Source organism: Pristiophorus japonicus, chromosome 6, assembly GCF_044704955.1.
Source record: "Pristiophorus japonicus isolate sPriJap1 chromosome 6, sPriJap1.hap1, whole genome shotgun sequence".
Lineage (NCBI taxonomy): Eukaryota > Metazoa > Chordata > Chondrichthyes > Pristiophoridae > Pristiophorus > Pristiophorus japonicus.
In genome coordinates, this window is record NC_091982.1 from 209561094 (window position 1) to 209585301 (window position 24208).

At 44.5% G+C, this 24208-nt stretch overlaps 1 protein-coding gene across 1 annotated transcript; it reads right to left on the reverse strand.

Moving 5' to 3' along the window:
- Nucleotides 1-5524: 5524 nt before the first annotated feature.
- On the reverse strand, nucleotides 5525-15161 carry LOC139265365 (UDP-GalNAc:beta-1,3-N-acetylgalactosaminyltransferase 1-like). The gene is made up of 2 exons (XM_070882332.1): nucleotides 15099-15161; nucleotides 5525-7284 (listed from the first exon to the last, which is right to left on the reverse strand). Exon 2 carries the CDS (start codon nucleotides 7264-7266, stop codon nucleotides 6286-6288), a length of 981 nt encoding a protein of 326 aa, XP_070738433.1. The 5' UTR covers nucleotides 7267-7284; nucleotides 15099-15161; the 3' UTR covers nucleotides 5525-6285.
- Nucleotides 15162-24208: the final 9047 nt, after the last annotated feature.

Here is a 24208-nt window from a genome sequence, read left to right on the forward strand (position 1 = left end):
GGAGGTTATTTAAAGGAAGGAGGAAGTGCATTCATCGGAGGTCACATTGAGTGCAACGTTTCGACAGAGCACGGTGCACGAACCTCTGACTTTGCAGCGGAAGATAAATGTGACATTACAGGTTCTTAGCAACTTGAGTTTAACAATTTAGTGAGTGGATTATTAGCTCGCCAGGGTTGCCTTCTACAGGCTCTTGTTAGGCGGCTTCAGGATAAAAGGGCTGTTGGCCACGTCGGCCCAGAAATCAGGAGAGCCCATAGACGTCAGGATTGGGGCCTTACCACCCACGTGTTTACCGGCAGCAACACTCATACCTCGATCTGTGTGTCAGAAAGTTCCAGGTTGTTCAGATGTTCCTCGGAGTCATGACCTGTGCTCAGGATGTCATCTTGGAACACGACAGTTCTGGGTACGGATTTCAGTAGACTCTCCATGTCCCTCTGAAATATTGCTGCAGCCTAGCGAATTCCAAAGGGGCACCTGTGATAAATAAACAGTCCTTTATGCATGTTAATGCACGTAAGTCTCTTCGACATCTCGACCAGCTCCTGTGTCATGTACACCAACGTCAAGTCCAGTTTGCTGAATGACTTCCCCCTGGCTAGCATTGCAAACAAGTCATCAGCCTTCGGTAATGGGTACTGATCCTGTTTCAAAACCCTATTGATCGTAGCCTTGTAGTCTCCACAGATTCTGACTGTGCCATCACTTTTCAGCACAGGAACAATGGGGCTGGCCCATTCATTAAATTCAACTGGTGATATGATCCCTTCACGCTGGAGTCTGCCCAGTTCGATTTCGACCTTCTCCCTCATCATATACGGAACTGCCAATCTTTATGATGGATGGGTCTTGCATCCGTGTAAACGTGGATCTGCACCTTGGCTCCCGTGAAGTTGCTGATGCCTGGTTCGAACAGCGAGGGGAACTTGCTCAGTACTTGGGCACATGTATCTTTCTCCGACAACAACGCCTTGATGTTGTTCCAATCGCATCTGATTTTTTCAAGCCAGTTCCTGCCAAACAGCATTGGGCCATTGCCTGGGACAATCCATAGTGGTAACTCGTGAACCGCACCGTCATACGACACTTTAATTGTGGCACTGCCAACCACCGTTATGAGTTCTTTGGTGTATATGCGCAACTTGGCATTGACTGGACTCAGCCTGGGCCTCACAGCCTTAGTATCCCACAGCTTGTCGAATGCCCTCTGGCTCATTATCGATTGACTTGCCCCTGTGTCCATTTCCATCAATACCGGCATCCTATTAAATTTCACGTTGATCATTATTAGTTTGCTCTTAGTTAGGAACGAGTACAATCCGTACTCTTCCTTCTCTGGTATCTCGGATTGTGTATCTGGATCCACGCTAGTCTGACCATCATCCTCCACGTGTTGTGTCGCAGCACGCTTGCTCATCTGCGGACACTTGCGCTGGAGAAGCCCCACTCTCAGACAGCCTTTGCAACTATATTGCTTAAGTTGGCACTGCTGGTGCCAGTGATTTCCCCCACAATGCCAACATGAAAAAATCGGATGCATTCCCGCTGGCGGATTTCACGCAGCCACAGGTTTTGCGTACGCAATCGGGTAGACCCTGCCATGTGCCTCTCTGCCAAAAGCCGAATGAATCATATTTACAGTACTTTCAGAGTTTTGATTTTTCACTGACATCTGCTTTAGGCTCCTATCCATCGTCATGCATGACTGAGTGATCGTGATGGCCCTGTTCAAGTCTAACATCACCATCGCCAATGGTTTAAGAAGGATCACCTCGTTCTTGATGCCGATTACAAAGAAGTCCCGCACCATGTCTGCCAACACACCCCGAACTTACACGGTCCCGCTAGACATCTCAGGTCAACAACGAATTCCGCCGCATTCTGGCCCTCTGAGTATAAAATCTGTATTTCGAGATGATGATGCCTTCGTCTGGCTTAAGGTGGTCCTGTACCAATGTACACAATTTTTTATACGTCTTCTCTGTTGGACTCACAGGCAGGAGTAGATTCTTTATCAGATCATAAATTTTTGCGTCGCCGACCTCCTCCATTTTGTTGGCCACGAAGAACTGGCTCAAACGGCTCACAAAGTCTGCACAATCTTCTCCTCCACAAATCGCTCCAACAATCCAATTGTGCTTATTTTTGCATGCACAGGTTCTTGTCGCCAAATGTTGTGTATGCAATAACTGTTAGACTGAGTACTGTTTAACTCCAAGAGGTATGACCTTGGCTCTGCTTTATTAAGGCCCAAAGTGACTAATATACAAAATGGCTGGCCTTTTATACTTGGACTGCACATACGTGCGTACAGCCCAATGGCCTCCAACAGTGACGGCATCTAGTGGCTAGTGATCCCAAAAGTACATACAGGACACTTCCCTACCCTATTCCTGCACATCCTTACACACACCAACTTACCTTGCACCTCCACCCATTTCTCTCTTTCTATATTATCACTTCCTCATCTCACGAGCCACCTCTCACACTCACCTTCACCCGAGTGCAATCACACCAACCAACAACACACAACGGTAGGTGCTTGGGTCTTTTAGCCAATGTTCATGTAAAGTTTCTGTTACCGTGCGGACAAACATTTACATTTTTATTTTCAACACTTTGCATTCTTGGACAGATTTGTGTGCACCTTTGGAAGTGACTTAGTGAGTTGCAGTAAATAGTGAGACATAACGGTACCCCCCCAATGGTCATGAGTGTGAAAGGAATGGCTTGGGTATTGTCGGAATGCTTTATGGTGTTGGTGTGGGGTGATGCCAATTTGGTGCATCATGTGGCAGCCAGGGTGTACAGTATCAAGTGAAGTAAATCTGGCCATGGAGAGGCCATCCCTGGCCTCCGGGCAGCAATGTGGTCGGGTGCTGATGTCGTGTGTCCAGTGCAACATCAGTTGGTCCGGAGAATGTTGGTGTTGTTGTTGGTGCTGCTGGTGTGCCTGGTGCTGCTTGTATTGGGGCTGTTTGTGGGGGGATTCTGAGGACCAAGGTGAGATAGTTTCAAGGGCATCAATGCTAATGTAATAGATAGCAGGTGATCTTGAGATGACAGAAGTGACATGTCAATGGTGAGAGAGGTTGTTCCAATGAGATGACACTGGATAGAGTGCTTGCTCCAAACACTTGCAAGCTACATGAAGCTCAATCTGTCTTCTAAATAAATAAGCAACATCTTTTAATCTTGGGAAGTGGACAGCTGTGAGATGGGAGCTTTTATAGCACATTTGCAGTTGTCCAGATAACAAATGTTGTAACACATTACAACAGTGACTACACTCCAAAAGTATTCATTGGCTGTAAAGCAACCTGAGACGTCCGGTGGATGTGAAAGGCTATATGAATGCAAGTTTTTCTTCTTCCTTTTAAAGAAATAAATTCATGGTAGCACAACTCCCAACATCCTTACCTAACAAGATCCCTGAGTAACGTAGACCCCATGTACAACCTGGTAAAATGGTAAAGTTAGCTCAAAATACTGTTTAAAGGGCTGTTATCAAGGACATAATGACCTGAATTGCCTCCCCCGCTGCTGCGTGTCGGACCTGTTCAGCCCTGACAGACCTGACATCTGGGAAAGGCGTGTGGCGGTGGGTTGACAACAGGGTACCCACACACTGTCAAAACATTTTTTTTCCCACCCAACCTGCCACCAATCGTGCCCGCTGACCCCCCCCCCCTAAGAATTCCCTCCTTTGAGTCAGTATTTAAGTGCATATCATCTGACCATTGGCAAAGGTTGCCAGGCCCATATCTGCAGCTCCCTCATTGGAGGGGGCCTAAGGCAGCACACGCAATGCCACTCTCTGGAGAGACATGGCCATCTGTGTCCATTCTTTGCAGTCCACTAGTGTTGGGCAAAACTAGTGTTTGTAATCATGTAATCACGTAATCATGTAAGCTCTCTTCATCAATCCCATCATCTACAGCAAGAGGATAGGATTCCACTCAAACAATATCTAGTTTGTGACTAGCAACACCACAGCATGAAAGTAAATGCTTACTTTACTTTCATCTGCCAGATTCAAGGCAGCCCACAGAGCTACCACTCTTTCAAACAGAAATGCAAGTTTATGAGTGAATCCTGGGAGATCAAGGATATCCTCTGCATTCATGCTGATAACACCTGAGCACTTTCCCTGCACATCAATTGAATATTGCTATAATGAAGTCCATTCTTCATACAAGTTATCATAGAGCACACTATTGGAAAGTTGAAGGCTTGCTTCTGTTGCCTGGATCAGTGAGTTCCAAAGGCACCCAAGGGTTAGCAGGTAGATCAGCTGGAGACGAGTAACAACTTAAAAAGGATGCGGAGAACATCCCTGTTATATTATGGATCTTTGCTGCCTTTATTACTCGAAATGTTTCAGTTTATTTCATTCTACTCTGAAAGCTGAATCGTTGCTTTCTGTAAACCCCAAGAGTATCTTAAGCAGCTCTGATAGCTGGGTAAGTCTTTCATAGCAGGCCAGCACAATGAACAGAAAACTGTCTTTAGATTTTCTTAGCTACAGAGTTTATCCTGTGCCTACTACAGAATTCTTCTGGTCTCTTGCTCCGCATCAGCGTGGCTCAGTTGGTAGCACTCTCGACTCTGAGGCAGAAGGTTGTGGGTTCAAGTCCAAATCCGGAGACTTGAGCACAAAAATCTAAGCTGATACTCCAGTGCAGTACTGAAGGGGTGCTCCACTGTCAGAGATGCCGTCTTTCGGATGAGACATCGAGGCCCTGTCTGCTCTTCAGGCTTTGGAAAGCAGACTGGAGGGCATGATAACTCGTGGTTTTCAGTGTCTCAATAAGGCCTTGAATGAGCTGATGGCTGCCATCATTCCACCTATTTGTTAGCTGAGACCAGTAGATCAATTTCACACAGGTGGGTCAACTCGTGTGGTCCAATTGGCTAATGCTTCCACCTCTATGGGTGGCAGTGCCACCCTGGCCTTACAGCAGAAGACACCAGGCCAGCTGGACACGGCAAGTTGCAAGAAACAGCTCAGGATCTCAATCCCAGGATACAGCCAGCAGCATTCCTGCAGATGAAGGTAAGCATCGACAAGTCACATGACCATGGCTCATCAGACCATCCACCACACTGCAAGTAGCCGCACCATCCATGTTGTCTGCTAGAGAGGACGGGGGACGGCTGGTATAAGAGCTCAACTGGGCATTGTGGCCAAGCAAGGTATCTTGAGGGAGTTGGGTGAATTTAATTCCTGTCTCTGCCATCTCCACTTTCTCCTCCTCATCCAATGGCCAGGCTGGAAGAAGTTCTGTTTAATACAGTTTTTGTAAAAAAAATTAAAGTTTATACAGCTTGACCAATGTTTGTTGCACTCTTATTGAACTGAATTTAAAGTTTAATTTAGTTTTTCTACAACTTCTGAATTTCTAAAATATTTGCACTCTTATTCATGTTTAAATGTTCAAGTTTAATACAGTCTTTGCACAATTTTAAAACAGTTTACATCGCTTGGTTGTACAACTTGTTAAATTAAATATTTGCACCATACTTGTATATTGTAATATTTTGAGAACTGCAAAAGAAATTTAATTTTTTATGTGTTTTCTATTTATCGTTGACAGAGGGATATTTCAATTTCTTGTAAGAAATCCTTTTTGAATTTGAACAAATCAGTGTCTGAGTCTTCTTCTACTTGCTACCCCGGGGGGGAGGTTGGAGGAGGTGTTATAAATGAGGGATGGTTCACATTGTGTGAAAGCTTGCGCCAAAAGCTGTGCTCTGCATCTTCTGTTTGAATTGGCTTCTCTCCTCAGATGTTTATCACAAAAAAATATCATTTTTAACCAGAGTTTCAAGCCAACACCAGTGAGTAACCCGATTTTACATAACTGAAAATGACTTTAAAAAATACAGAATCATTTCTTAGTTACACTGAGCTACAGTCGTTAGTTTCTTAGTATTTTTTTTAAATTACATTCAACAGCATTCCTAGTAGCGACCTTGCACCCAAAAGCACCAGCTTAATTTTTAGAGCCTCCTCAAAGGCCTGCAAATTAGCGCAATTAGCGGATACTCCCAATGGTGATTATTTCATCCTGGGGGTGTGGCCAGTTTTGTGGGTGGGGCCTGCTTCTAGTGCAATTTTCTTAAACTAGTGCAAAAGATCACAGAAACGAGTTGCACTGAGCATAATTTGCACTTAAAATTCTGCAATCTTTTACATTGGTTATGCTGATTTTGGCCGAATTATGCCGAAAATCTGACACAATCAAGCGGAAACACCAGGCCTACATATTTTCTGTATCTCTAATATGTAGTTTCATTCAATTCTTTCAGCAGATTCCAGTGCCTTATCAACTCAGGTGGAGTGAAATCATGTACTGCAATCAACCTGCTAAACAAAGAAGTGTTAAACTTCAGTTTATGTAAAAAGAACTCTTTTACTGAAAATTGCAAATTTACACCTAATAGCTTTAAACAAATTCCAACATATACATCTTCAATTGTAATTGGTTTAACATGGCTCATCATTGTATAAATCTTTAAACCTAATTCCCCAGAGAAAACATAGGCAAAGCCACTACAATATGGAGGGTATGTACAGAAAGGATAGTCATTTTTTGAAATGTATGCCTTTGAAACAAGCAATCTGGATGGTTTAGTGTTGATCAAGGGGTAGCCTGTGAAAAAGTCACTGGAAACACTTTTGCTAATTTTCAGCAGAAAATTAACTAAATACTTTACATTTATAAATACATCTGCATCTGCTTTCATCACATAATCAGCCTTGGGACAAAATTCTGAAATCCACTGAAATGCCATTATTGTCTTTAAAGTCAGATTATCATAAGAGTCTATAAAATCTTGACCGATTATATCGCCATACTGAAGAGATTCTTTCTCTATATCGCTGTGACTTTCTACATCTTTTCCAAGCAAGAACAGAGTAATTACTTTTTTCCCAAACCACATCTTATCTGTTCCCCAGGTTGATCTGATCGCCTGCCGTGCATCCGTTTCTTTCGGCCTTGTAGCAACTAGTATAACTAGAATGAGATTTTCATCTTTACATTTCGAATGCGGATTTATAGTAAAATTAGAGTTATTTTTATAGTTTGGCTTCTCTTGGTAGAAGAACTGGACCTTTTCCTTTGAACAGTCTTTGAAATGAATGAAAATGAAAATAGATGTAATAAACAAGATGATCAGGATCAAAAGCTTCCAATATGAACGAATGAATGAAATGGTACTGTCTGAAACACGTTTCAGTTTCCTTGACACTCTCATCCTTGTTTTTCTAACAATCTGCAACAAAAAAGGTACAATAAATATTCTGTATCACTCCTGAACCTTCATTTTCAGGTTCATATGATTAACATTTGTAATTTATTCTGCTAAAATCTGCTGTTGGATTGTATTCTTTTGGGAAATAGTACCTCTCAACAGAATAAACATGTGTAATGTTTCAAACAATAGTGTAGTGTCACAATCATTTAATCCCTTCAGTTTATTATTATAATTATTTTACTAAGTTATACTCTTCGCAAAGTAGAGAATTTACTGTGAAAAGAAGTTAAATAAGGTTAATGCTAATCTCACTCATACCACCTACATGATTTGACACTATGTATCTTCATACTAAGTTCTGCTATGAAAAACAATCAGAACCGTTCCCTTGTGCATTACAGCCAGACTAGTGGTTGAATCTTAATGCCCGCTGCAGGGTCATAGCAAGCCCCCATGTTAAAACAATCACTACCACAAAAGGGAAGCATAGACTAAACAAGTGTAGCCCTAAATAGATGCAAAAGAAATCAGAAGCAAAATAAGGAGATAAAAGAGTATATTTTTGGGTGATGAAGTATTGGGACTATCGGGAGAAGTAACAACAATCTCACGAGAAATGGGAACACTGTCTGGGCACATGAGGGAGGGAATGTCGGAGTTAGCTGCTGCAATAAGGGAACACGCCCAGACCCCTCGCCCATTGACAGAATCAACTGCCACTCCCACTCCAATCCCCCAGACCAGCCTCTGAAGTGGCCCAAGCCGGGCCTTCCACATTACCGCCTGCCCCCTCCCCTCCCCCACCACCCCATCAAGAAGTGCACATTAGCCGAGATGTTCGAAATAATAAGCTAGGTCCCAACCCGAGAAAAGCTGCGCCACCACTTGCGGGCAGCGATGGAGTCAACAAGACCAAGCACGGGCAGTCTTAGACTAAGGTGGAGGAGAGATGGGTGCAGCCTTTCTTTGTTGTTGTTGTTGTTACTGTTATTATTGTTGTTACTGTTGTAACTGTTCTCAAATTAAAAGTTTTTTGTAAGTTATGTGAATTTACAAGTTTAAAAGTTTGTAAGTGATCTTAAAGTTTGTAAGTGATCTTAACTGAAAACTTTAAAGTTTGTTACAAGAATATTTTTATTAAGGTTAAGTTAAGTACAAACAAGTGTTAAACTTTTGAATAAAATATATTTTAACTTATAAATAAATCATTTCCATTATTTGTTCCATTATTAACACAACTTTTTGAACTAAAGAAGAATCATTTCTATTATTTGTTTCTTTAACACAACACAACATTGCGGAACAAGTCCAAACAGTAAGCATGGTCCATTTGGAATAGTTGCCGCTGAGCCTTTAGGCAGCAAAGCGTTCACGGATGATCTGCTGGCACAACGCTCGAGAAATCTTTAAAGGGGAATAAGAACATAAGAACATAAGCAATAGGAACAGCAGTAGGCCATATGGCACCTCGAGCCTGCTACGCCATTCAATAAGATCATGGCTGATCTGATCATGGACTCAGCTCCACTTGCCTGCCCGTTCTCCATAACCCCTTATCCCCTTATCGTTTAAGAAACTGTCTATTTCTGTCTTAAATTAAATGTCCCAGCTTCCACAGCTCTCTAAGGCAGCGAATTCCATAGATTTACAACCCTCTGAGAGAAGAAATTTCTCCTCATCTCAGTTTCAAATGGGCAGCCCCTTATTCTAAGATCATGCCCTCTAGTTCTAGTCTCCCCTATCAGTGGAAACCTCCTCTCTGCATCCACCTTGTCAAGCCCCCTCATAATCTTATACATTTCGATAAGATCACCTCTCATTCTTCTGAATTCCAATGAGTAGAGGCCCAACCTACTCAACCTTTCCTCATAAGTCAACCCCCTCATTCCCGGAATCAACCTAGTGAACTTTCTTTGAACTGCCTCCTCAGCAAGTATATCCATTCGTAAATATGGAAACCAAAACTGCACGCAGTATTCCAGGTGTGGCCTCACCAATATCTTATATAGCTGTAGGAAGACTTCCCTGCTTTTATACTTTATCCCCTTTGCAATAAAGGCCAAGATACCATTGTCCTTCCTGATCACTTTCTGTACCTGCATACTATCCTTTTGTGTTTCATGCACAAGTACCCCCAGGTCCTGCTGTACTGCAGCACTTTGCAATCTTTTTCCATTTAAATAATAACTTGCTCTTTGATTTTTTTTCTGCCAAAGTGCATGACCTCACACTTTCGAGCATTATACTGCATCTGCCAAATTTTGCCCACTCACTTAGCCTGTCTTAGACTTTTTGCAGATTTTTTGTGTTCTCCTCACACATTGCTTTTCCTCCCATCTTTGTATCATCAGCAAACTTGGCTACATTACACTCAATCCCTTCTTCCAAGTCGTTTATAAAGATTGTAAATAGTTGGGGTTCCAGCACTGAGCCCTGCGGCACCCCACTAGTTACTGGTTGACAACCAGAGAATGAACCATTTATGCTGACTCTCTGTTTTCTCTTAGTTAGCCAATCCACTATTCATGCTAATACATTACCCCCAACCCCGTTAAATTTTATGTTGAGACAGGATTAATAAACAATCTCATAGTAAAGGATCCCCTCAGAATGAGTGATCATAGCATGATTGAGTTTCAAATTCAGATGGAGGCTGAGAAAGTTGGATCTCGAACCAGCATATTAAACTTAAATAAAACAGACTATGAAGGTATGAGGGCAGAGTTGGGTAAAGTGGATGGGGAAAATAGATTAAAGTGTAGGACGTTTGATGAACAGTGGTGTACATTTAAGGAGATATTTCACAACCCTCAAGAAACATATATTCCAGTGAGGAGGAAAGGGTGTAAGAGAAAAGATAGCCATCTGTGGCTAACTAAAGAAATAAAGGACAGTGTCCAATTAAAAACAAGGGCATACAAAGTGGCCAAAACTTGTGGGAGGACAGAAGACTGGGAAGCAAAGAACAATTAAAAAAAATGATTAAGAAAGGGAAGATAGACTATGAAAGTAAACTAGCACAAAATATAAAAACAGATAGCAAGAGTTTCTATAGATATATAAAAAGGAAAAGAGTGGCTAAAGTAAATGTTGGTCCTTTAGAGGACGAGACCGGGGAATTAGTAATGGGGAACAAGGAGATGGCAGAAACTCTGAACAAATATTTTGTATCAGTCTTTACAGTAGAGGACACTAACAATATTCCAACAGTGGATAGTCAAGGGGCTATAGGGGGGGGAGGAACTTAACACAATCACAATGGAAGACAGCCAGCCCTTCTCTGCCATCGTGCTCCGGGTTCAGGTAGTTGCATGGTTTCCTCGTCCTCCTCCTCCTCCTCCTCCTCGTCATCTGCATCTTCCTCATCATCGTCAGCCACTCTCACCTCAGGAGGGCCTTCTAATACCAGCTGCTGCTGCATCATGATGGCTAAGTTATGCAGCATGCAGCACACAACAGTGAACTGACTGACAATTTCAAGGGAGTATAGCAAGTAGCGTCCGGAATGGTCCAGACATCGGAAACACTGTTTCAAATGGCAATGGTCCTCTCTATTATGCTGCGCATCACAATGTGCGACATGTTGTATTCCCGGTCAGCTTCCGTCCGGTGACACGTAGGGGGGTTGTGAGTCAGGTGGCGAGGCTGTACCTTTTGTCAACCAGAAGCCAGCACTGCCCTTCTGGCTGCTGCTGAAACATAGCAGATATAACGTTCTCGCATAAGATGAACACATCATGGGTGCTCCCAAGGTATCATGCATCGACTGACATGATGCGATGCACGGCGTCACACAAGAGCTCCACATTAACGGAGTGGAAACCTTTTCTGTTTCTGTACATCTCAGAATCCTCCTAAGGTGCTTGCAAGATGATGTGCGTACAATCAATGCAGCCATGTAACTTTGAGAATCCAGCAATCCTGGAGAAGCCCAGAGCACTTTCACGCATTGCCTGGGTGGTCATGGGGAACTTTATGTCGTCATTCTTGCGGGCAAATAGTGCAGCAGTCACCGGCCGAATGCAGGCATGTGTTGCATGTTGAGAAATGGCTCACACATCCCCAGTTGTGGCCTGGAATGATCCAGATGCATAGAATGAAAGTGCAGCTGTATCCGTCACTTCAACTGACAAAGCAGTCCTCCTGACACTTCCAGGTTGCAGGTCTGCTTTTACTAACTCACAGATCTCGATTACTACATTGTGGAAACGCAACCTTCTCACACATTCTGCATCACTCAGGTGCAGGTATGAACACCTGTCTCGATATACCCGACATGGGTAAGGCATCTTGCCCATCATTCTACGTGCTCTGAGGTTCCTCATGCAATGACAAATCAATCGTCTCCTCCGCAGCACCTTCATGCAGAAGGCTTGCATGAGTTATGCCATTGTCAGTATTGCCCCCATGATTAAATTGTACCTTTGTAAGAACCTCAAAACAGCAGGACAAGGAGTTAATGCTTCTTTGATCTCCCTCTCCCCAAGGTCGATGCCCTAGTATGGACCACACCCTGGTCTGCGCATGCGCAATCGGCTTGCTTAGAACGGGAAGCTATGCATTCAAATGAGGACATTTGGGGCAACAAAGTCTAATGCAACTCTTTAATTTTAGATTTTTTTCAAAGTACCACCCCACCACCGACCGAACGTCCCCTCACCAGGCTCAAGGGTTGGCCGGCAAAATCGTTACCTCACCCGGATACAGGGGTTCGGCAAACACCGACCCCCCTGCCCCCCGCGGGCTTCTTTTGATGCTGCTGCATTGTGTAAGGCTTCTCATGCCTTCAGTTCGGCTTCCACCACCCAACCCCCCAACCCCACCCCTCGGGCTTCTTTTGAAACTGAGCCCCGAGGCCCTGTGACCGGGCAAGGGACCAATTCTGCCGACCAACATTCCGACCCAGGAGCCTGGTGAGATGTTCAGTGATGGCGTTGCACTTTGAAAAAAATCCAAAATTAAAGAATTGCATGAGAATTCTATTTTCTCAGTTTTAAGTTTGAAAAGATTAAGCTTCATGATGCATATTTAATGTGTTCTTGATTTCCTCCAAAACACCGCATAAAAACAATGGCGTCTTTCTGTGCCAATTTTTTAATGTGTGCTGGTTTTTCTTAAGTGCACAGAAGGTTTTTTGGGAGTGGTCACATACGGCGTCCTAGGAGAAATGTAAGTTGGCGAAACTTGCATAAATGTGAAAAACTGGTGCAGACATCAGGTTTTGCCCACTATGACACAAAAAAAAGCCTAACCTAAAAAAACGCTAAGAGGCTGCAGGGTGACTTGGACAGGTTAGGTGAGTGGGCAAATTCCCTGGCAGATGCAGTATAATGTGGATAAATATGAGGTTGTCCACTTTGGGGGGCAAAAACACGAAGGCAGAATATTATCTGAATGGCAGCAGATTAGGAAAAGGAGAGGTACAACGAGACCTGGATGTCATGGTTCATCAGTCATTGAAAGTTGGCATGCAGGTACAGCAGGCGGTGAAGAAGATAAATGGTATGTTAGCCTTCATAGCTAGGGGATTCGAGTATAGGAGCGGGGAGGTCTTTCTGTAGTTGGTGAGGCCTCACCTGGAATATTGTGTTCCGTTTTCGACTCCTAATCTGAGGAAGGACGCTCTTGCTATTGAGGGAGTGCAGCGAAGATTCAAAAGACTGATTCCCCGGATGACTGGACTGACTTATGAGGAGAGACTGGATCAACTGGGCCTTTATACACTGGAGTTTAGAAGGATGAGAGGGGATCTCATAGAAATATATAAGATTCTGATGGGACTGGACAGGTTAGATGCGGGAAGAATGTTCCCGATGTTGGGGAAGTTCAGAACTAGGGGACACAGTCTTAGGATAAGGGGTAGGCCATTTAGGACTGAGATGAGGAGAAACTTCTTCACTCAGAGAGTTGTTAACCTGTGGAATTCCCTACTGCAGAGAGTTGTTGGTGCCAATTCATTGGATATATTCAAGAGGGAGTTAGATATGGCCCTTACGGCTAAAGGGATCAAGGGGTATGGAGAGAAGTCAGGAAAGGGGTACTGAGGGAATGATCAACCATGATCTTATTGAAAGGTGGTGCAGGCTCGAAGGGCTGAATGGCCTACTCCGGCACCTATTTTCTATGTTTTTATGTTTCTATAACTGAGTTAGGCTGGCATACAAACTTTGGAGAAACTTGGATATTTTAACTTAGGTCAAAAAAGTGGCACGCGCCAAAGAAACGGCGTAGTTAACTGGGGAAAATTGAACCCATTATGTTGACTTTGCTGAGATATCCTAGTGTTTGCTTTTTATTTCTCCAGGCCCAAAATAAGTTGATTAGAGTTAAAACCATGGAGGTATACATATACGAGGGAGGACATTCGGCCCATGCTGTCTGTGCTGCATATTTGCTAGAGAAATCCAAAACTACTACCACTGCCCTGTTTGCGGGTGATGCAGGAGTTGCTCCCGTATACTCTTGATATTCTTATTGAAAATTATTACAAAATACATATTTTTAAATGTATGAATGTTTCTCAAGCTAAACAAATGCGTCCTGGAATTTCACAAATATAAATTATAATATGCTGTTAAATAAAGATATAACTAATTGAGGCTTCATATCTCAAAAAATAAAGATTAATACTTTTTTTGTTTCCCTCCTCTGACTCCCAAAATATCCTCCAAAATTACGAGCTTCTGTATAGATGTCGTGCTCTGAAAATTACATTATTTCTCATTATGTTGAATTCAATTATTTAGTTTATCAGTAGGCTGTTTTCCGTGCTGCTCTACAGTTCTCGATTTTCAATCATTGATAAAATGGCTAATCATAATCTTCTGTACAAGATTTGGCAAAACTGATTAGCAATTACAAGAGAAAATATAATAAAATAGAATTTTAAATGTTATCTAAAAATAGCAGTGCTGACTTGTTTTACAGAAGCTGCAGTGTCCATTGTAAGTGAATTTTAAATTCTGACTTCACCTTCAGATGTTATTATTAGTGAGCACCACTCCTGGTATACTGGCGAGTTGGAATTTTATCACGTCCAGAACATAAGTCATTTGTTGAAAGTTATCACTCTTGGAAACAGTTAACCTGCTTATCACCTGACTCTCTGTGTACTTCTAGCGTTTACTCTTTTTTATCTCAGATTTTCAGTATTGTCTTTTAATCTCATTATTTCTCCTTTATTGATCAAGATCATTAAAGCCCATTTGTAATGCCAAATTAAACCCATGAGACAGGAAATTCCGTGGAGCTGCACCCGCTCAAGGGCACAGATGAATTTCCCAGCCATGGGTGTTTTATTTTTACAGTAAAAATGGAGAAAATTAGTGTGAAAAGTTAAGACTCAAAGATAGTTTTTTTTTAATTCATTCACGAATGTGGACGTTGCTGGCAAGGCGAAAGTGTAACTGGTAAATGGAATTGCACCCCACCCGCTCCACCGTAATTTGGCTGATTTGGCTCTGAAAAATCTGCAATCGGAACAATTCATTCAACAAAACTAGTCTGATTTTTTGCTCACGCTGCTAATGGATTCAACGTTTTATATTTGAAAAAAAATGTTCAGCCATGGATCATTTGAGCTCTAACGGGCAGGAATGATGGAACACACCCTGACTACTAATGGTACTTTAAGCATGTACTCCCAGCCTGTCTCTCGCTGTGCCGGGGCTGCATTGTATTCACAACTTTGCCTCTGCCGAAAGCTCAGTGTCGCTGGGCGGGTCGGAGCAGATCGAGTGATTGCATCCCTGGGCCAGATAACACTCGGCTTGTGTCAGTTTCTGCTCCCTGCAAACTATCTGACGGGGATCAGACCTGAATAAAACACGTACCTGGCTGTGGCGGAGGAGTCAGTCTCACGGCCTTCTGTCTCCAGCGCTGACTTTGCGCACTGACCGGCCGCGGAAATCACTGACAACAGATTCCATTCAGATTAGCGTGCGCCGTCCGGGATATATACAGCCCAACTATAGAACAGTTGTGCAAGATAGTCCGACTATGCTATTAAACAACACTACCTACTGGAATCAGGAAGCGTTTGCAGGACTGTGTCATTCACATTTACTTACAAATCATCAGTTCATTTGGATTAATATTTATACCTCGCAACAAACAGATTGCTAGGGTAAAGACGCCCTTCCGCTGACACTTTTACGATTTCGCTGCACCCTATTCTTCTCTGGCCAATGCCAATATTAGTTTTGATAACAATACTTTGAACTACAGTAAAAATGGAATATGGCAGGGGAAGTGTGATACTGGTGAAATGATCGTATCTCATTCATGACGCCTCGTCATAGCTCGGCATAGCTCGCAAGCACCTAACTTTCTGGCCATTGACGTGAATGGGGGCATGCATGCGGGCCGGTGAGCATGGAAGCAGAAATGCCAGCCATTATTCCCGAGTTTCTGCGGGTGTACTGAGACTGAACATTCAGTGACAGCGCTAAGCAATGTTTTGCGGTGTCAATTTGTAGTCAAGCGCATGGATTTTCCTAATTTACTCTTATTACTGCCAAAATGGCTATTGGCTGCTTTTAGACAGAGTTGCATAGAAGTGGCCAGTTTGCACACAGTTCCCTAGGTTATCTGATCAGCATGACTTCGGGTGTAAACGTGAACTGATCTAAAGAGCAGACTAGCAGTGGGAATGAAAAATATGAAGCTTAAAGATCGGGGACAATGAAAGAAAAATATCACCGTACAAGAAATTTGAACATATTTTCAACCCATTGGCAGCTTTTGTCAGGACTGAAGGGGCAGAAGACTAACAGAAAGGCAACATAAAGAGTAAGGAAATGCAAAGTTCAGGCAGGAATCTGGAGGCAAGTGTTGGAGCAGCCAAGCATTGACTCTCTGTTTGATGGCTCCTGCGGTGGTGGCACTGCTGCAGGAGATGTTTCCCTCTGATCCGCTCCAAAGTACCATCTCCATAAGTCAGCACTGCACTATGTCTGCAAGGAAACACAACACATTTTCGGGCCACAGCTGATCATTGGTGTCACTTCATAAGCTTCAATGCTAAGTATTAGCTGCATGTATCATTGCTGATGGCACAACAATGTACCTACCTCTTTGTGGACCCAGACCCTGAAAAGATCATTTCTCATGGTCACTACCAGGTAGGTGTGCGAGAGGATTCAGAAATAGTTGGTGGCATCTTGACAGATACAACCAATCAAGCAATGCTGCCTCCTAAACACACTGGGTTAACCAGTGCCACTGATAGCAGGATACACTGTGATTGGGGTGTTTCCAAGGATGCATCCAACATTACAGCTAGGCATTCACATATCTTAGTGATGCCACTGGGGTATGCTGTCATAACTTCCTTTAGGAAGAGAAGTCATCATCAGCACCAAATGTCTGCAAAAGTGAAGTCTTTTCACCTCGGTCTGTGGTTGCTATTGTGTGACTACCAGCTGGTGAGCACAGAGCATCGCTTATGCACATTGACTTGCCTGACATCATTCCATGGTGTCCTCTCTTCCTCCAGGCACATAAGAGAGGTGCTTCCGATCGAAATTTAAAAATGGCTAAAATAAACTTACCTCTACATCACTCTGGTGCTTTTCATGATATTCGTTGTCATGTATTCAACTGTCATTGTAACCCATGTATGAGCTGACTTAAGTTGCACACCTTGAGAACATTGACCACAAGGGGTGAACTTGTGGGAGACATTCCTAACTTGGACTTTCCGGTATATAAGGGGAAGCTCCACCCACCGGCTGACTCTTGAGGTCTTGGTAATAAAAGTAACTGGTCACAGAGTGATCTTCTCTCAAGTATGGGCCTCGTGTGCATTTATACTGTATAGTAAGGACATATTATTTGTGATATTCAGCATATTATTGCCTAGAAATGCTGGAAATACATTTAAAACCAGTATTGTTTACATCAAGTGTCAGCTTGACTCAATGTTAGCATAAGAACATAAGAAATAGGAGCAAGAGTAGGCCATTTGGCCCCTCAAGCCTGCTCCGCCATTCAATAAGATCATGGTTGATCTGATCATGGACTCAGCTCCACTTCCCTGCCCGCTCCCCATAACCCTTTATTCCCTTGTTGCTCAAAAATCTGTCTATCTCCGCCTTAAATAAATTCAATGACCCAACTTCCACAGCTCTCTGGCGCTGAGAATTCCATAGATTTACAACCCTCTAAGAAAAGAAATTTCTCCTCATCTCTGTTTTAAATGGGCGGCCCCTTATTCTAAGACTATGTCACCATTTTTAGTTTCCCCTATGAGTGAAAATGTCCTCTCTGCATCCTCCCTTTCGCGCCCCCTCATTATCTTATATGTTTCAATAAGATCACCTCTCATTCTTCTGAATTCTAATGTGTATAGGCCCAACCTACTCAACCTATCCCTATAAGTCAACCCACTCATCTCCCGAATCAACTTAGTGAACCTTCTCTTAACAGCCTCCAATGGAAGTATATCCTTCCTTAAATACAGAGACCAAAACTGTACGCAATACTCCGGGTCTGGCCTCACCAATACCCTGTACAGTTGTAGCAGGACTGCTCTGCTTTTATACTCTATCCCCCTTGCAATAAAGGCCTACATTCCATTTGCCTTCCTGATTACTTGCTGTACCTGCATACTAAATTTTTGTGTTTCATGCACAAGGGCCCCCAGGTCTCTCTGTACGGCAGCACTTTGCAATTTTTCTCCATTTAAATTGTAATTTGCTTTTCTATTATTTCTGCCAAAGTGGATAACCTCACATTTCCCACATTATACTCCATCTGCCAACTTTTTGGCCACTCACTTAGCCTGTCTATATCCCTTTGCAGATTTTTTGTGTCCTCCTCATAATTTGCTTTCCCACCTATCTTTGTATCATCAGCAAACTTGGCTACATTACACTCGGTCCCTTCATCCATGTCATTAACATAGATTGTAAATAGTTGAGGACCCAGCACTGATCCCTGCGGCACCCCACTAGTCACTGTTTGCCAACTCTGTTTTCTGTTAGTTAGCCAATCCTCTATCCATACTAATATATTACCCCCAACCCCGTGAGCTTGGTCACCTCTGTATCATAAGTTTGTACATTCAAACTCCGCTATGGATTTAAGTACATATTCTAGGTTGGCACTTCACTGGGGAACTGAGGGACAGCTGCATTGTCGGAGATGCCATTTTTCAGATGAGATGTTAAACCCAGACCCCATTTGCCTATGTAAGTAGACATAAAAGGCATAATCGATCCCACGGCACTTTTCGAAAAGAACAACAGAGATTTCCTGGCCAAACATTTATCCCTCAATCAACATTACTAAAAACCAATCACCCTGCTGTTTTTGGGGCCATGCCATATGCAAATTGGCCATTGCGCCTGCCAACAAAACAACAGTGACTACACTTCAAAAGTAATTTATTGGCTATGAAGTACTTCAGAATATCTTCAGGACATGTAAGGTGCTATATAAATGCAAGTTCTTTCTTATCAGGCATGCTACACTGCAGATGTGCAGAAAATGCCATGCAGCACCAACATCCCCCCAATCAATAGTCAACTGAAATGTGAACACTTCCACTGACACTGGTCCAGCCCATCAGATGATACAAGGGATGCAAATCTGGTACTTTTCCAACAGAGCAGAACTTACAATTATGTTCTTTATCCAGCTACTGTGATATCACTCAAAAGTTGGTGAGAAAAATCCAGACTATAGAGCTGGAAGATTCGCAAACTGAGTGATTCACAAACAGAGTAAGGAATTTTGTGAGCACAGGAATTGGTGCAGAGAAGTAAGGCGGAGGAGACATCTGACTGAAAAGGAGGAGTGAAGCCAAGGTCCCTAAGTTAATAGACACGAGATCAGACCTGCGAGGCAGCGACAGAAGCGACTGCAGATAAAGGTAGGCCCAAGAGCCCGGTTGGAGCGCGAATGTCAGGGAGCGAGATAAATGATGTCAGCGCAAGGCAAGGAGCTGATTGATGAGTAGTTGGTGATTGTTTTTTTTAGATCTTAAGTTTATTTCTGTTAAGTTACTTAAAAAAAAGAAAAAGCTAGTAGTCAAATAAATAAAGACATGGCAGGGCAGTTTGGTCCAACGGAATACACATCCTGTACCATGTGGGAATTCCAGGACGCTTCCCATGTCTTGAACAACCACATGTACAGGAGGTATCGTCAGCTGGAGGAGCACGAGCTCTGCATTTTGGAGCTTGAGCAGCAGCTAGCGTCACCGTGGTGCATTCGCGAAGCCGATAGCTATGTGGATAGCATGTTTCAGGAGGTGGTCACCCCACAGCTAAAGAGTGCACAGGCAAAGAGGAAATGGCTGACTGCCAGACAGAAGAGGAGGACCAGGCAGGTAGTACAAGAGTCCCCTGACCTCATCTCGCTCTCCAACCAGTATTTTGGTCTGATTATTGGTGATGGTGATGGTTCGTCTGGGGAGAACAGCCAGAGCCATGTCTGCGGCACCATGGGGAGAGGAGGACGACAGGGAAAGCAATAGTAACAAGGGATTTGATAGTCAGGAGCACAGATAGGCATTTCTGCGGCCCCAGACATGACTCTAGGATGGTATGTTGCCCCCCCCTGGTGTCAGGGTTAAGGATGTCACGGAACGGGTGCAGAACATTCTGAGGGGTGGGTGAACAGCGAGAGGTCGTAGTCCATATTGGTACCAACGACAAAGGTAGAAAGAGGGATGAGGTCGTGCAGATAGATTTTAGGGAGCTAGGAAAGAGATCAAAAAGCAGGACCTCACAGTAGTAATCTCTGGATTACTCCTGTTGCCATGCGCAAGTGAGTATAGAAATGGGAGGATAGAGCAGATGAATGCATGGCTGGAGAGATGATGCAGGAGGGAGGGCTTCAGATTCCTGGGGTATTGGGGCTGGTTCTGGATGAGGTGGTTATTATGGCTCTACTTATCTGTAGAATAACTCCACGAGGCCTAGAGCTGTGCTTGAACTGCTGTGACCTTGGTCTCTTTATTGTAACTGCAGAGTGGCTTCACCACGTGGTGACCAGCCTTTTATTCAGTTCCTGCCTGGACCTCCCACAGTTGCACCCTCTAGTGGTACCAGCATAGTATATACACATATATGACAATATTCCCCCTGAAAGTCTTTGATGCGAGTTAGTTACAGGTTGAGGCAATCCGGAACTCTGCGCTCCCTGGTTGATCGTCTGAGTATCACTTCTGGCATGGGTGAGCTGGTCGGGCCACTGCTGTCTTGCAGTGCTGTTGGTCTGACTGAACTGTTGGAGATGGCGGGATCATTCTTGTGGTTGGCAGCTAGGTCTGTTGCTGATTGGGTGTGTGTAGCTGGGTCGCTGAAGGTAAGGTCCTCACCCGGTAGTTCATGGTTACCTGTAAATCGCAATTTGGGCTGGTCCAAATGCTTTCTGCACATTTGTCCGTTAAGCAGTTTGACAACAAACACTCTATTCCCTTCCTTGGCTAAAACAGTGCTTGCGACCCATTTGGGGCCATGACCATGATTCAGCACAAACACCGGGTTGTTTACAGTGATGTCGCGTGATACAGTTGCGCGTTCATGGTACATGTTTTGCCGATAACGCCTGGTTTCTACCTGATCGTTGAGGTCAGGGTGGACTAAGGAGAGCCTGGTTTTGAGTGCACGTTTCATTAGTAACTCCGCAGGGGGGACCCCGGTAAGCGAGTGGGGTTGTGTCCTGTAATTGATCAGCACACGGGATAGGTGGGTTTGTAAGGAGCCTTCCATGACACGTTTCAAGCTCTGCTTTATGGTTTGGATTGCCCGCTCTGCTTGGCTTTTGGATGCGGGCTTGAATGGGGCAGACCTGACATGCTTGATGCCATTACGGGTCATGAATTCATTGAATTCTGAGCTGGCGAAACATGGACCATTGTCGCTGAACAGAATGTTGGGCAAGCCATGGGTGGCGAACATGGCCCTGAGGCTTTCAATGGTGGCGGTGGACGTGCTGGATGCCATTATTACACTTTCGATCCTCTTAGAGTAGGCGTCCACTACAACGAAGAATATTTTTCCTAGAAAGGGGCCCGCATAATCTACGTGGATCCTGGACCATGCTTTTGAGGGCCAGGACCACAGACTGAGTGGAGCCTCCCTGGGGGCATTGCTCAATTGTGAGCAAGTGTTACACTAACGCGCGCACGACTCCAAGTTCGAGTCAATGCCGGGCCACCAGACACGGGACCTGGGATAGCCTTCATCATGACTATGCCTGGGTGGGCACTGTGTAGGTCGCGTATGAAGGTTGCCCTGCATTTTATTGGCAGGATGACACGGTTGCCCCATAAGAGGCAATCCGATTGAATGGACATTTCATCTTTACAACGGTGAAACGGCTTTACCTCGTTTTGCATTTCTCTTGGGACCAGCCCCCGTTGAGGACGCAACTTTTTACAAGAGATAATACAGGGTCCTGGTTGGTCCAGGTCCTGATCTGGCAGGCCGCTACGGGTGACCCTTCGCTTTCGAAGACGTCCATGACCAGGCACAGGTCTGCGGGCTGCGCCATTTCCACCCGGTGGTGGGCAACGTTAGCTGGCTAAGGGCATCGGTGCAGTTCTCAGTGCCTGGCCTGTAGCGGATCGTATAATCGTAGGCCAACAGTGTTAGTGCCCATCTTTGGATTCACGATGAAGCATTGGTGTTTATACCTTTGCTTTTCGAAAACAGTGCAATTAGGGGCTCGTGGTCAGTTTCTAACTCGAACCTGAGTCCGAACAAATACTGGTGCCCTTTTTTTACCCCATAGACACAAACCAAAGCCTCCTTCTTGACCATAGTGTAGGCTCTTTCGGCCTTGGATAGACTTCTAGACGCATATGCAACCGGTTGGAGTTTGCCCGCTACATTTGCTTGTTGTAAAACACACCCGACACCGTACGACGACGCGTCACATGCTAAAACTAGACGTTTACGTGGGTCATACAAAACAAGCAACTTTTTCGAACACAGCAAGTTTCTGGCCTTTGTGAAGGCGGCCTCTTGATTTTGACCCCAAACCCAGTCATCTCCCTTGCATAGCAACTTGTGCAACGGTTCGAGTAAGGTGCTCAACCCAGGAAAAAAGTTACCGAAATAGTTGAGAAGTCCCAGGAACGACCGCAGCTCTGTTACATTTTGTGGTCTGGTGCATTCTTGATGGCCCCTATCTTCGAGTCCGTGGGCCTGATGCCGTCTGCCGCAATCTTCCTCCCCAGGAATTCTACCTCTGGCGCCAGGAAGACACACTTGGATCGTTTCAGCCGGAGTCCGACACTGTTTAGTCGACTTACAACCTCTTACAGGTTATAGAGGTGTTCGGTGGTGTCACGACAGTGATTAGGATGTCATCCTGAAATACAACGGTGCATGGAACCGATTTCAACAGACTCTCCATGTTCCTTTGGAAGATGGCTGCAGCCGAGCGGATCCCGAACGGGCACCTGTGATACAAAAACAGTCCCTTGTGTGTGTTAATGCACATTCATTTTCTCGACGACTCAGCCAGCTCCTGGGTCATGTAAGCGGCGGTTGGATCCAGCTTGGTGAACGCCTTTCCCCCTACTAATGTCGCAAAGAGATCATTGGCTTTGGGTAGCACGTATTGGTCCTGTAATGAAACTCGACTGATCGTTACTTTGTAGTCGCCGCAGATTCTTACCGTGCCATCGCTCTTTAGTACCGGAACTATCGTCACTCGTTGAATTCGACTGGTGATATGATTCCCTCACGTTGAAGTCGGTCCAATTCGATCTCCACTTTCTCCCTCATCATGAAAGGGACCGCTCGAGCCTTGTGATGAACCTACTGTGCCTTGGGGACCAAGTCGATCTGCACTTTGGCACCTGTGAAGTTGCCGATGGCTGGTTCAAATAAGGATGGGAACTTGCTCAGCACTTGAGCACATCGTCCACTGAAAATAATGCTTTGATGTCTTCCCAGTTCCACCGGATCATCCACATCCAGCTTCTGCCAAGCAGCGTTGGTCCGTCACCTGGTGGCAATTCGTGTATCTCTCCATCATAGAATACTTTTGCATTCGCACTGCCGATAACTGGGATCAGTTCCTTGGTGTAAGTGCGCAGCTTTGTCTGAATCGGGCTCAGCTTGGGTCTTTGTTCTTTGTTGCCCAACAGCCCCTCAAATGCCTTCTGGCTCATAAGTGACTGACTCGCCCCCGATTCCAACTCCATGGAAACAGGAATGCCATTTATCTTGACTTTCATCATCATGGGGGGACTTTTGGTAGTGAAGGTGTGCACCCCGTGCACTGCTTCCTCGGGCTGAGTCGCCTCTCTAGTTTGTACTTTATGATCCTTGCTGGATCGGAAATCTCCTGCCGACTCCTCTGCCACGTTTTGAGTCGCAGTTCTTCTGCACATTCGTTGTGGGTTGCCCTTTTGGCTGCAGCCTTTGCACACATAGTGTCTGAATTGACACAGACGGGCCCGATGGTTACCCCCGCAATGCCAGCATGTTAACCGATTCACATTTACACACCTTGGTGGACTCTGAGTCAGAATAATTCTTTGATCAACAGTTATTTTTGGCACAGTACTTGCCAGTGAGTTTTGATTCTGCAAGAATCTCAACGTTGAGGTCGTGAACGCCTGGCTTAAAGTGATGGTCCGCTTCACGTCCCGTCCTGTTGCCAAAACGTCCTGCAACACATTGTTGAGGAGTTCGCCAAATTTGCACGGTTCCATGAACCTTCGTAAGTCTGCGACATATTCCGCTAAATCCTGGCCCTCGGTGCAACGGTGTATGTAGAAGCATTACCTGGCCAGCGAGACCCAAGTAAAGGCTACACCCTCTGTAAACTTTTCTAAACTACCAACGGCAGCCATCTCTGCGTGTATGTCCGTGATCTGCACTCGTCACCAGTTAATATGTCTCTACTTATCTGAGGAATAACTCCACGAGGCCTAGTGCTGTGCTTGAACTGCTGTGACCTTGGTCTCTTTATT

Coding starts and splice junctions, on each gene's coding strand:
- LOC139265365 (XM_070882332.1), bottom strand. CDS start 7,266: ATGAGAGTGTCAAGGAAACTGAAACGTGTTTCAGACAGTACCATTTCA.